Source organism: Numenius arquata, chromosome Z (assembly GCF_964106895.1).
Source record: "Numenius arquata chromosome Z, bNumArq3.hap1.1, whole genome shotgun sequence".
In the NCBI taxonomy this organism is placed as follows: domain Eukaryota; kingdom Metazoa; phylum Chordata; class Aves; order Charadriiformes; family Scolopacidae; genus Numenius; species Numenius arquata.
Window position 1 is genome coordinate 17,294,577 of NC_133616.1, and position 14,975 is coordinate 17,309,551.

At 38.7% G+C, this 14,975-nt stretch overlaps 1 protein-coding gene across 1 annotated transcript in view; it reads right to left on the reverse strand.

Annotated features, from left to right (window-relative positions):
- The window catches only part of HCN1 (hyperpolarization activated cyclic nucleotide gated potassium channel 1), a 198,669-nt gene that overhangs the window by 57,662 nt on the left and 126,032 nt on the right, over positions 1–14,975 (reverse strand). Inside the window, exon 4 of the mRNA XM_074166104.1 lies at positions 6,534–6,752. Within this exon, the coding sequence (XP_074022205.1) occupies positions 6,534–6,752 (219 nt within the window). The remainder of the gene's footprint in view (positions 1–6,533; positions 6,753–14,975) is intronic.

Sequence of the window (14,975 nt, forward strand, 5' to 3'; positions counted from 1 at the left end):
GTAAAATTAAATATCACAATTCTGTGTAGGATAAATTACAATAATTATAATAAACAGAAATTGCTAAAGACGAGCTTACAGAAAGAGAAAGCAAGTGATGCCAGTAGAGGCCCTATCCTGACACCACAAATATTTTCTTGTTCAGCGAATAAGTCTCTGTGCCGCCCACCCTGGCTCTTGTGGCTGTACTTACATATTAATTTATATGTCAGAGGATTGAGTCCACAGTGGTCTTAATTATGCATCAAAATATTTAAAAGAATACACACAAATAAAAGAATTAACATATCTACAAGTTCTTTTATGTGCATGTTCTTTTAAATGACAGTATGCACCCTGTGAAACAGAATACCTGAAAAGTTTTTTCTGAGCTGCAGCCATGCCTTTTTTCCCTTTCAGAATGTTTTATAATTCAGTAATACCATATATCTTTTAATAACTTGCTTTATTCTAAAAAATCTCAGCACTTTCCACAGGGATCAATAAGGCTTACAGAAGACAGGAATACTGCATCTATCCATTTAGCAGCCTGTCGCCTGATGTTTGCAAAACCAGCATAAGATGATAAGATGATTCAGAAATAATCCAAAAGTCAAGACTTACAGACCCATTTCTAACTATATGACACTCTGGACTGGATAATAACTACCAGAAACAAGATATCCACAGATACTGTCTCAGGCAATGATTCTCAATTATGCCCAACTATTTAGGGAATAATGAATTTTCTACTTCACAATGTTACAATGACTATAATGCTTTTGGTACAGTCAATACTCGGTCCCTAAGGTCTGACACTGTACAAAACATTTAGCAACTCTTGTACCTGTGACATACTTCAAAACTTGTTTACTATTTAAAATACTGTGCTGTGGCAAAGCTAAACAGGATATATATCTGTGCAAGATGGTGAAATTTTTATAAGCACTTGCAAAACTACAGGCTGATAGCCAGTGACAAGATTTTTACTTCATTTCCCTTTTCTTTTCCCTTGTGAATAGATTTAACTGTACAATAAAGCATACCATCCTTCATGCTCCAAAAGAAGTAATTCCTTTGGGGTGGCATGTATACTGTAACACAACTGCACAGAAAAGATATGATTTATCTGACAAGTGGCTCACCTTCTCCATCAATCTGATTAGGACATGACCAATTGCAAAAATTATGCTGTATAAGTGAAAATGGACTATTGCTAAGTAAAGAGAAGGACTTGAGACCAGTCACAGAACATTTTTGCGTTACACTATTTTCAGGCTTTCTAAAAGTCACTAGCAGCATCAGAAAACCAAGAGGTCCATTTTTTAAAAAAAAAGTACAAACACCGTGGAAAGCTACTGAACTTAGAAATCAGTATTTCATGAGAAACTTTCCTGCTTAGGTCAGATCAGATCCAGGAATTACATCCTAAAACTCCAGTATTGCAAGTTCAGCTGAGTATCTAAAATTCAAGTTCTGCAATTTGTATTTTGAACATCTGTTCAGTTTAAGCGCAAAAAGCCAGAATAACTAGATTTTCAAAGATTTTATCAATGGTACGTATTATTTTATGTTATATAATATATATTATATAATAGTAGGAAATGGAAACTCTTCTGTATCTGTTTCACTCTATGTCACCTGACTCTGGGCTCCAGCAAAGGCAAATTAACAAATAATTATATATACATTTACATGTATATGGATATCTATATTTAGTTTAATAAAAAGTATACCAAAAGCCAGTACAAGCCTAGTGAAAGAGTGATGTGGTCCTGAGTTTGACATAGTTCTTCCTTTCCTACACATTTGCATCATGACTAGAATTGCTATTTCCTAGACTCATGGGAATACAGTCCCTGATGTTTACAGATGAGATACTTAAAGATATCTAACATCTTCCAGAAAAGTTGCCTAAGCACCAAAGCAGTACTAATGAGCATGCTGATAACTTGGTATCTGCTTTGTTCCACCTTCAGTTTAACCACAAAGTGCTTGAAAATTAGGAAAACATGGAAGAGCTACCTCTTATTCTTCTTATGAAAATACAGAGGCATCACTGACTGAATGAGTGCCTACCAAGTCTTGATGTGTTACCTTCTATGTCAATGACCAGATGGAGTGCATGGATTTCTGCCTGGGGATGGATGAGGAGCCAATAGAGAGTTTATGGGTCAGGATTAAAGGCAAGGCAGGGACAGGTGATGTTACAGTGAGGGTCTGCTACAGGCCACCCAACCAGGAAGACCAAGTGGATGAGGCCCTCTACAGACAGATAGGAACAGCCCCATGTTTGCAATCCCTTGTCCTTACAGGGGGACTTCAACCACCCTGATATCTGTTGGAGGGACAACACAGTTGGGCATAAGCAATCCAGGAGGTTCCTGGAATGCGTCGATGACAACTTCCTTCTCCAAGTGACAGAGGAGCCAACAAGGACATGTGCTCTGCTGGACCTTGTTCTCACCAACAAGGAGGGGCTGGTGGGGAATGTGAAGCTCAAGGGCAGCTTTGGCTGCAGTGACCATGAAATGGTGGAGTTCAGGATCCCTAGGGCAGCAAGAAGGGTGCACAGCAAGCTCACTACCCTGGACTTCAGCAGGGCAGATTTCTGCCTCTTCAGGAATCTGCTTCACAGAGTGCCTTGGGATAAACCCCTGGAGGGAAGAGGGGTCCCCGAAAGCTGGTTCATATTCAAGGATCACCTCCTCCAAGCTCAGGAGCGATGCATCCCAACAAAAAGGAAGTCAGGCAAAGACTCCATGAGGCCTGCATGGATGAACAAGGAGCTCCTGGACAAACTCAAACACAAAAAGGAAGCCTGCAGAGGGTGCAAACAAGGACGGGTAGCTCAGGAGGAATAGCGAGAAATTGTCTGAGCAGCCAGGGATGAGCAGCTAGGTTAGGAAAGCTAAAGCCCTGATAGAATTAAATCTGGCCAGGGACATCAAGGACAACAAGAAAAGCTTCTATACATGGGTCAGTGATAAAAGGAAGACTAGGGAAAATGTAGGCCCTCTCCAGAAGGAAATGGGAGACCTGGTTACCCGGGATATGAAAAAGGCTGAGGTACTCGATGACTTTTTTGCCACAGTGTTCACTGGCAAGTGCTCTAGCCACTCTGCCCAAATTACAGAAGGCCAAGGCAGGGATTGGAAGAATAAAGAACTGCCTACTGCAGGGGAAGATCAGGTTTGAGGCCATCTAAGGAACCTGAAGGTGCACAAATCCATGGGACCTGGTGAGGTACATCCATGGGTTGAAGTTGCTAAGCCGCTACCCATCATGTTTGAGAAACCATGGCAGTCTGGTGAAATTCCTGCCGACTGGAAAAGGGGAAACATAACTCCCATTTTTAAAAAAGGGGAAAAGGAAGACCCAGGGAACTACAGGCCAGTCAGTCTCACCTCTGTACCTAGCAAGATCACAACAGGGTTACAGCATTGTTGGACACAGGAAGACCAACTGACGTGATCTACCTGGACTTGTGCAAAGCATTTGACATTGTCTTGCACAACATTGTCATCTCGAAATTGGAGAGTCATGAATTTGATGGATGGACCACTCGGTGGATAAGGAACTGGTTGGATGGTTGCACTCAAGAGTTGTGGTCAACGGCTTGATGTCTAAGTGGAAATCAGTTATGGTGGAGTTCCTCGGGGACCAGAAAGGGAAATGGAATCACACTTCAGGCACTGCTGCTGCAAAGCTGTCCCTGAGAGCTTGTTGCCTCTTGCAAGTGGCTGTTGAGTGTCTCCCCATGGGTTACACAGACAATTTATAGTTAGGTATCCAAACTGGAGTTGCGAGGGGCAGACTCAAAAATTTGGTGCAAAGCTTTGTACTGCAAAATCTAAAGCCACCCTCCTGCCATAACTCTGTTATTCATTTGTAAACAATTGAAACTTTGTTTTGAAACCTTGTGTGTGTTTTTTTAGTTGCTTACCAATACAGAAAAATCAAAATATACAAAATGATAGCATAATGAAAATGGATCTAATAGCTGTCATTTTATCAAAACAGTTTAAAAAATTTCATCCTATGAGACAATCTGTATGCTACTACAATTCTTGCTTCTATTAGCTTGTGACTTTGTTCCCAGGTATTTTATGCTAACAACAGACTGGAACAGAGGAAATGTTAACCTGTCTTCAATCAAATTATTCGATGACAACCACAGCATTAGGTGAACATCTTCCTATTAAAAACTGCCAACATATAAAGGAAGAAATATTTAAGCAATGATCTTCACCTCTTTGTCAAGTGATTGTTCATTTGGCTGCTTTGTTTCACACTAGTTTGTTAGCAAGTTCTGCATATGCATTTCTGGTTCTTTAAAATAAATGTTGGCTTTGCAAAGGCAAATGGCTATAAGATGTGGTGACTTCGTAGATATTAGAAAATATCAAAGGTGTTATCACTTAAAATACTACTTTTATTTACTACGGCATTCATCTTTGACTTATACCAAAAGTGGGAAGGAGAGTTCTAAGATGTCACTGATTCATTGATTTATTCAGTCTTTTTATAAGGTAGAATGGCCTGTCAGACTTTCAGGGAATATGACATGTCTTTCTCCTTTGTCAGGTATTGGTCTTGCACTCATTTATACCAAGATCTGCTGTATGTATTCAATCTGAGAGGTATTTTTTCTCTGAAAACAGTTTCACTGACTTCAGCAGAAACACATCTGAACTTCTTCAAAGTCACCAGAATGTACCGATGCATAATTTTTTGTGGCATTTCTTGGTGTGTGATTTAATTGTCCACCTTCTACATTTGACAGCTTATAATCACTGTTAATTTCCTCTGATAAATGATGTCTTTGGCCTGTAACAGTAAACACATGGAGCAGTATTCGCTTTCTTACCATACTTTGATTTCTCTCACCACGCAGTGCGTAGCACAGGTCAAATTCTTAGCTGGTGCTCTTAGTTGGTGTTTCATATATTTGGCTTAATGAAAGGTTTCTCTTGTCTTCTTGTGTTTATTTCTTCTGTTTTGAATTATGACTGTTCTAGTTTTGTGTACCCTGAGCTTTGGGAGGATCTGAATGAGGAAGATAGGGCAATTTCAGCAAATATGTCACTATGTGGGCTTTCTTGCTCGTAAACTTCTGTTTTAAGCAGCTATGAGATTAATGTGTCAGTCACTGGCTAATTCTTCTGTTACTGGATTTGCAGCTCATCCCTTACCTCTCCCTGTCTCTGACATATTGACCATGTGGTCTTGTTACAACTGGAGCTTAACAAAACGGAATGTAAACTTTTTCTCCCACACGCTCTCATTTTCTCCCTCTTTGCCTACTTGTAAGGAAAACAGCCCAATCCTTCCTACTCAGATCTTTTTGGGGCTTTCCCCTCTTTCTTGCCCAGAAAACTCAGGCTATTTCTCTTCATCCTCAGCAGATGCCAGGGTCACCCTCTCCTCTACTTACTCTCTGCCAGGTTCCTCCCCCAGGTTTGTGTTCCATCACACCGGGATTTCTGCCCAGTTTGCCTTTCTGGACTTTCTTGTGGCTATATGCCAAATACTATTGCTCAGGCTGTGTTTCTTATTTGTTGATGTGAACTCCCTGCGTTCACTACTTTGCTTAGCTGACCTCTTTCCTGGCATGGCCTCTCCAGTTTACCATTTATTATAATAACCAATTCTGGCTTCTTTAAAGCACTTCAGTAACTCTGCACATGCTTATTGCCCCTTGCTGAGGTTCATTCTGATCCCTTCTTCTTTATGCCACCATACGTAGCCTCATCTACTGGTTTCATAGCTTCACCCACATTTGCCTCTGACTTTTATTACAAAAGTGACAGTGTTAATTAGTACTCATCCCAGAAAGTTCCCACTCTGTACCCATTTATGTCTTTTTAATTCCAATCATACCTAAAAGGAATCAAACAACATTTTTCTTCTTGTTTCATAAAGAACTCTCTTCCACATAACTCTCTCTACTTTTCTACGCTTTGGCCACCATTCCTTTTGTCCATGGAGAGGACCTAAAAGGTCATGGATTAGCATGTAAACAGTATCATTATTAAGCAAACAAATACCTGTTCTGAGACAGCTCCAAACAAAACTAATTGATTTGGTCTGATCTTCATTTAAAGGCCATTTTTTTGACATGTCCAAAGTCATCTCTAAACTGCAATCCAAAGGAATGACAGAAAATTTTAGAGACATGCCCATGATACTGAGCTCAAAGCCCTTGTTCAAGCTACGTAGATCAAGTACCTACAGAGTGTAGCACAGGGGTACAAAGCACAGTCTGAACCAGGGGATGGAGTTTTCACAGAAGAGTTTAAAGCAAGTTTCACATCCAGGATTTCATTCGATGCACGTGACATGCAAAACTGTCTGCTCCCTGAGGAAAGTGGGTTCATGCAGGTATATGTTGAGCTCATGGAGCGTTCTGAATTCCTTTGTGTTCAATGAAATCTGCCACAGGAATCAGATGCTACCAGACTACTTCATGTAAACTCATTTGGCCTTTTCCACAGCAACAACATCCCATTAATCTATTTCAAAGCTTAAGGAGTTAAGTTAAAACGAGTTACCTTTTCTTGATATTGTCTCCGTGAGGAATCCAGAGACTGAATGAGGGCAGTGGCGTGACCAACAAACATGGCATAGCAAGTTGCCCCCACGATCATACTCAACATGGTTATCCAGAGGTCGGACATGCTGACAGGGGCGCGGGCTCCGTAACCAATGCAGAGCATATGGCTCATGGCTTTGAAGAGTGCATATGAGTACTGCTTTCCCCAGGAATCGTTCTGCAAGAAAAGAGACAAGTGACTGAGCCAGCAAGCAGCTGAAGGAAAAAATAGATTTGTACCTGTATAGTGGGATCATAGATTACTGGCTTTGAAAGAGCAGTCTGACAATGTATCCTCTGTGCATGAGAAGAGATATCCCTTCTAAATTAATTGTTAGATAAAGCGTCAGAGATCCTGCCAGATAATACTTAGCACAGTGAGATGAAATAAAATTGACTATTTTTAATACATGATTGTATTCTTAAATGTGGGTGTTAACCTAATTACAAGGAGACAAAAGGTCAATTTTATTTTACAGTCCATGGCAGACAGATTAGAAAGATCTGAGCACACAGACTTATCAAGCACAAGAAAGTAGTGTTTTGTTTTAATATGCATGAACATACTCCTATGGCCCCACTTCTTTCTTTTCAGAGTTGTCCATTTTAAAACACAACCACATTTCATCTTATCAGCTGTTTCACTCCTCAAGGACAGAAAAAAAAAAAAAGTTATTTGTTGTAATGTCTGCTTGTCCTGTATTTTCTTGTAATACTGTGTTTATACCAGAAGCATCTCAATTCAAAAGGAGTCTGTTTATTCTGCAATCATAACAAACCCATGTTCATAGCCAAGGTCTGTGAAATACAGCTCAAAAGAAAAGCTGAATACCTGGGTCCTGCATTTGTGATATGTAGCTACCCCTTCTCATTCTCTCTGGGAGATTAGAAGGACCTGACAGCTCACTCACAAGCTTTTAAAACTGCTAAGGTGTTGTCATCATCCTCTCTTTAGCTTTACATAGAGACAAAGGGGCTGCTCCCAGAGAAAAGAAGACACTTTAACACATTCCAGAAAGCCCTGGGACTCCTTGTCAGATTTTTCTATTTTCCTTGCCAAAGGAATGAAACAAGAACAGGAAAACAAATTGTGCTTGGAGGCATGCAGCGTACATGAGAAAACACAGTTATTTACCACAAAGAACTGAGAATAATTTCAGAAATTAAGAAGCAAAGATGGAAGAACTGGAATGACTTTAGTAAGATTAGGCAGTTATCCAGTATAATGTCTAATAAACAGGACCAAAAATAATAATCCTGTTAATATAAACAAATCTCCAAATCAGCAGTAGCATATACATATAAAATTCACGTTTGAAATATCGCTATCTGTGTCTCTCTTCCACCCATACAAGCTCTGATCAAAATCTCTTGTTTTTCAGAGAGCTTCAGGCTTGCTCTCTTTCCATTTAAATGCCAAGGTTACTATCTACTCTTCTGCTTTTAATCTATTAAAGTGCTTTTTCTAGACCACCCTCCCCACCATTAGCTAAAACAACTGGTAACAGGAACTAAGCTAAAAATTCTTGGATTGCAGATGACAAAGTTACTATTTATTCACTAATAATTTTCAATTTAATGGTTCCTCTGTATTTTCACTTTCTAAGTTAAAGCTTTTCAGATTTGTGAGCTGTTTCTGTCTTCACAGATGAAAATTTTGTCCTGTAAATACTGCTAAGGAATAGGTTTTCAATGTCTGTACTTAAAAAAAAAAAAAAAAAAAAAAATTATCTTAGATTGCTGATTGCTAGGTTTCACTGAGTAATGAGGAAATGTTTTCTTTTGTCTTGGGGTTTCAAAAGGTACTTAAAATTGGAAAACCTGAAGAAACTTCCATGAAAAATCTCTAGTTCAGGACTCAAATACCGAAATGGAGCACAGATACACCTTCCTGTCTCAGTCAGTGCAGGTATTTTAATGCAAGTGCCCTGCCTCTCAGGAAAGCAACTTAGAGGAATGAAGGCATGGTCTGTTTTGAAGGACTTTCCTTCCAGCTAGTATCAATCTCCTTTGAGTGGCAATAATTAATAAGGGAATTGTTAGAGACCCATAACAAACTCTTTTGCAGTTGCATCTTTATAGAGACTACACTGGGGTTAAAAAAACCCCACCTGCTTGCTGGAAAAAAAATATGTGTTTTTTAAGGCTAGCAGTAGCATTACTAAAGCCACAGTATTCAAGAGGCTCAGAAGAAGAGGATCAGTTCTTGCAGAGCTCCATGCAGTGGACCTTGCTCTTAAACTGTGTTTTTTAGCATAACTATTATAAATATTAAATAAAAATAAAAGCTGGTCTCCATCTTGTCTTTGAATATTTTCTATCCTATCCTTGGTGTGATAAATCTCAATTAAGGTTCTTTCAGTAAGATAATATTTTTACATCAAAGTCTTTGAGTTTATCCAAATGCTGTTTGATTCTATTTCTTGACAGATTCTTTCCAAGTCTGTGAATTACAATTTTAAAATACCATTGTCTTTAAGAAAGAGTAAGAAAATGGAAGTGAGGAGAAGCAAGAAAAAATAAAATACAGGAGGGTTTTCTACTAAGTTTGTAGTAGGGTGGGTGAAAAATAAATTAAATAATACTTGAGAAGTAGTACCGTGAGGGAATAAGTGTGCTGGAATGACAGAAGAGAAATAACTAAAAATGTACAAAATAAACAAATCTATGTTTAAACCACATGCCTACCTTTCTATATAAGCCAAAGTAGGATCCAGCACCTCCAACAGTCGTGATTGCATCTGACTGGAGGTCAAGGCCATCTCAAATGGCCATTTTGTTATACAAGCGACATTAGATATTACTATGTAGCCTGTGATAGACCCTGTTACAGGCCAGGCACATTTCAGGAATTTGTGAATGGATGGTCCTGAGGAGATGGTCCTCAGATAGGTAGAAAGGGTTTAGGCAGAAGGAGAAAAAGACTTGGTGAAAAAGTCTGACAAAATATTTCAATTCAACTTGGATTTGTCTGGGGATTTTGTTGCTGAAAACACTTGTCAATGCTTTTTATTTTGTTTCTTTTCCTTAATAATCATTCATTTCTTGTAGAATCAGTTGCAAACATTGTTTTTTTAGTTTCTATGGGGATTTTTTTTTTAAGATGATACTGAACAAATACCACTGTGGGGTACAAATTTCAGCATCGTGTTGCCCAATGACTTATCCCACATACAAACCGCTTTAAAAGAACACTGGTTCAAATGTCAAATCCTATAAATCATGTATGCTACTACCAACGCTACTATATGAAATAATAATTATTATTTAATTATTTTTATACTTATGTTGTGTAACCTCAGGGTTTGGCAGGACCAACTTTAACTTTGTTTCATTGTGACAGGTTGGAATTTTCCACAACCTCATTCAACGTTGTGCTCTTTTCTGTAGAAAAGTGAGGACCAGCTATTCCTCTGCTACTAGCCTACAGAGATTTTTTTTAATAAAAAGTATTTTTGCACTTGCATCATAAGGAGATTTTTACATAACACATTCACAGATAATATCCTTGAGTTAATAAAAGCCTATTCTATGGAATAAAGAATCCTGTGTTTACATAGCCATCTTTTCTTTAATATATTTTTAAAATATTAATATTTCTAGAAATACATGTTAAATGTTTCCCTAAATGGTCATATTCTGTTTTTAATGTATAGATTTTAAAAACAAAAAAACAAACCACAAACCTCTATGAGCTGAAAAAATCTCCTACCAATCAGTAAAAAAGGGCATTTAATTTCTTAGTTGACAATAGGTTGATCACTGTTTCCAGATTAGCAGTAATCGGTTTAACGTTTTAAATGAAATGACATTAATTTGGAAAAACTATTAAAGACTGTAATTGTGAGAAATACCAAAGCTGTTTAACCAACGATTGATTACATAATCTAGCTTGATGACATTAGGAAATCCTCACATTTGTGAAAGCAATGATCACTGATCTTTTGCAATTAGTTCTGTGAGTATATACATTAACTTAGCAGTTATCCTGAAGAACACATTAATCACAGGTCACTTCTGATTTTTAAAAGTCTGTTTCCAAGCCTCTTCCTTCACCACAGGATGCTATCCTTTGTCTCATAATTTCACACAAACCTACTACAAATACCTATTTGCAATATTAACTTTTCAGCTTACATGAAATAAATCATGGAAAGGTCACACGGCACCTTCTACAGGACAACAATAAAAGGCAAATTATTTTTCTCATTGGATTAAGAAAGGTTTTCTATTTTACTGGAATCTATGGAGGTTTTCACCAGGAGATTTTGTTGTCATCAGACAAATCAATTCCACTCCCATATTGTAGTCATTCCCTCAGGCGTAGCTTATCTTCCCTCAGCCATACCCTTGCACTGAGATATAAATTGATTTAGAAATCTCATAACAAGCAGACTATTGCACAGACAGTAGGGTTTTCACATTTTTGACTCAGTTCCTTTTTTCCTTTCACATCATGGTTGCTGCATGTGTCACAGAAATGGTCCTCTCAGTTTGCAAGGGCATGATTTACAATCATGGAGCAAAGATTGACCTGGGAATTAAGTGAAATATCTTCTACAAGGATCTTGAACTCACACGCCTCATTCTCCCTTTCAAAACCATAGCATGAATGGAGACGTGCCTGTCCCTACCCCAAAGAGCTTGCCTTGTAATCAGTCACACGCATCCATTCATGTCCACCATTGTTTTTTGGTACTTCTGAAAGTAAGTGATATATGAAGGAGAGAAGATAGATACAAATCTTGAGAGGATATAAACGGTATGTAAATTAAAAAGTATCAGAATGCATTTCTAAGCTCTAGAACTTCGTTTATATGGGCACATTGTTAGAAACTGCCCTTGTATGGCACTGGCCATGTAGCACTCTCCCAAGCAATAGCAGGTTTACTTTGGAGCTGGTGTGGGTGAGGAACCATTCCTTCTAGGCAGCTGGCACAAGCTTGTCTTGTACTGAAACCCAAAGGAGATTAATACTATGGACACAGTAGGTAGATCCTATCCCAGTCCTACCCCAGTGCCCATTAAAAGTGGGCACTTTTAATTTATGAGCATGGAGGCAGCTAGACAGTCCATAAGTAAGCCCTCTGGTTTTAGCATTGTCACAGGAAGTTATTGCACAAAATAAATATAAAGTTCAGGGTGGGGCTTCAAAGGTTGAGGAAATGGCAAAGCATCCTTGCTTGCATCGTAGCACATACTGTAATGCAGTATTGGCCCCAAGGAAACATCTGCCTAAAATCTGGAGGACACGAGCCATTGTTGTGGACATAAAAATTACAGTACAGTCTTTTCTAATGGGAATTCAATTAAACTGTATTTGTGGCTTTTATAGCCACAATATGAGTTATTTGTATATATTTATTTGCAACCTATTATTTCCAACAGTTTCTTAAAGACTTCTTAAATTTAAGAATTATTTAAAATATATTTAACTAATCAAAAAGACATGCTAAGGAAAGGCTATACCTGCATGTTAATGACTTTTCTAATACGTATGCCAGACAGAACTAGAAAAAAAGACAAGTGTTTCTTACCAAATCCTGCATCACCTAAGTTCAATGGCCAAATTCTCCCAACTTAAATTTCCATAAAACTTTTATTGTCCTCAAAAGTTTCTCACGCTTTGGATTTGGCATCTACATGTCTTCAAATTCTGGCTCTGCTTTCATATTTAAGAATAAAAGTTTGTTGTGTTTTAGACCCAGCCAGCAACTAGAACCATGCAGCTGCTTGCTCACTCCCCCTTTTCCCCTGCACAGCCTGGGGAGAAGGGGAAGAAAAGGAGGGGAAAGGGAAAAAAACCCCAAACTCATGGGTTAAGATAAAGACAGCTTAATAGAACAATAATGGAAAAGGAAAATAACAACAACAATAATAATAAAAGTAATAAGTTGCCATCCCTGGAGGTATTTAAAAGATGTGTAGATGTAGTGCTGAGGGACATGATTTAGCGGTAACTTGTCAGTGGTAGGTTAACGGTTGGACTCAATCTTAAATGACTCTCTCAACCAAAATGATTCTGTAAAACAATATACAAGACACAAGTCACTCTCACCATCCGGTAAATTGGTTGCCCAGCCCGACCTGAGCAGTGATTGCGGTTTCTCCCTCTGCCACCAGCCACGCCCCACTTATATACTGAGAATGACATCTATGGTATGGAATATTCCATTGGCCATTCCATTGTTCTGTCTATGCTCCCTCTCAGCTTCTATGGGAAGCTAAAAATAGTCCTTGAATAGTATAAACATTGCCTAGCAACAGCTAAAACAATATGCATTACTGACATTCCTTTCATACTAAATCTGAAACATAGCAATCACTAGAAAGAAAATTAACTCTAGCCCAGCTGGAACCAGGACAAAGTTATATCCATTAGCAGTAATTTCCCTATGTCAACCAGTTATATGTGCATAACACTGACATGAGACTAGAATTGGGCCTCCAGATGAAATCAATCATTTCGACAGTAATCCATATATACATTTTGATATAGATATATAGCTTAGATACTTGTCCATCAGTCAGTTGCATACTGACTTCATACAGTACCTTAGAATGACACATTAGTTAAAATCTCAGACAAGAAAATACAACAAAATACCATCGCGGCATTTCAACTTTCAAAGTTTGAATACCACAATGAATAAACAAGTTGGCCAATGGGAAAGGTGTGCAATACTTACTTTTTCAAAACTCATGCAATGGTGGATGTACTATCTTGCAAAACCTCTACTTCTCATCATAGAATCATAGAATCATAGAATCGTCTAGGTTGGAAGAGACCCTTGGGATCATCGAGTCCAACCATCTACCCTACACTACAAAGTTCTTCCCTATACCATATCCCCCAACACCACATCTAAACGGCTCTTAAACACATCCAGGGATGGTGACTCAACCACCTCCCTGGGCAGCCTATTCCAGTGCCCGACCACTCTTTCTGTGAAAAATTCTTTCCTAATGTTCAGTCTAAACCTACCCTGTTGGAGCTTGAAGCCATTCCCTCTTGTTCTGTCATTAATTACCTGTGCGAAGAGACCAGCACCAACTTCTCTACAGTGTCCTTTCAAGTAGTTCTAGAGAGTGATGAGGTCTCCCCTCAGCCTCCTCTTCCTCATACTAAACAGTCCCAGCTCCTTCAACCATTCTTCATATGATTTGTTTTCCGGGCCCTTCACCAGCTTCGTTGCCCTCCTCTGCACTCGCTCCAGCACCTCGATATCTCTCTTGTATTGAGGTGCCCAAAACTGGACACAATACTCGAGGTGTGGCCTCACCAGTGCTGATTACAGGGGGACAATCACCTCCCTACTTCTGGGGTCACACTATTTCTAATACAAGCCAGGATGCCATTGGCTTTCTTGGCCACCTGGGCACACTGCTGGCTCATATTCAGCCGCTTGTCAATTAGAACCCCCAGGTCTCTTTCTTCCAGGCAGCTTTCCAGCTACATTTCCCCAAGCCTGTAGCACTGCCTGGGGTTATTGTGGCCCAAGTGCAGAACCTGGCACTTGCCCTTGTTGAAACTCGTACCATTGATGTTGGCCCAATGATCCAATCTATCTAAGTCTCTCTGTAGAGCTTCCCTATATCATAGCTATTATTACTAAGAATCTGTTGTTGTTTTCTAAAACTAGTCAACAAAGGCAAGGTGGGACCAGACTTGGAAGGCTAAAAATTCTGCTGTTATTCTAAAAATCTTAAGAAGCACAAGGAAGAAGAGTATATTTTAGGAAGTTTGTAACTACATATGATTTAAGGAAAAAAAAACTGAATCGGTAAGCTCAGTGGAATAAGCAGATGTCTTCAGAAACTTCTCAGCATTTCTCTCTGCTGATACGTGCACAGATAACAGATGGTGCAAATGACTCAGCATATACTTTCAAGACCAACACTGGCAGAAAAATTTTAGAAAGTGTTTGGCATTGCATTCCACAGGAAAAGAGGTTTGACTGGTGGAGTAATGACTAAATATCATATATTTACTTTGTTCAGAATTGTTATGGGATTTTGCTGTCATTACAGCTTATTCATGTTTTGGTGCTATGTCTTTGGAACTAGCCATCAAACAAAAACAATGTAGCATGGCAGATCTTTCTTCTTTTGATTATTTTTCCTCATGCAGAAAAAATTGGATCTGTATTTGCTAATACATTCCCACATTAAAAGCAAGCAGCAAGAATATCTACCTATGATCACCTTTTCAGGGTAAGAATGGATAATTTTAATTGTAGAAACAGTGTGGCAATTCATAAACAGTAACAGAAGTGCAGACATTTGGCTTAAGCACAAATTTACAAAATGATAAATTAAAACTTATGGGGAAAAAACTTTTCTATTCTTTTGCCTATGACTCAGCCTACTCTGACTCAACCTTTTATCTGGTCACTGTGCT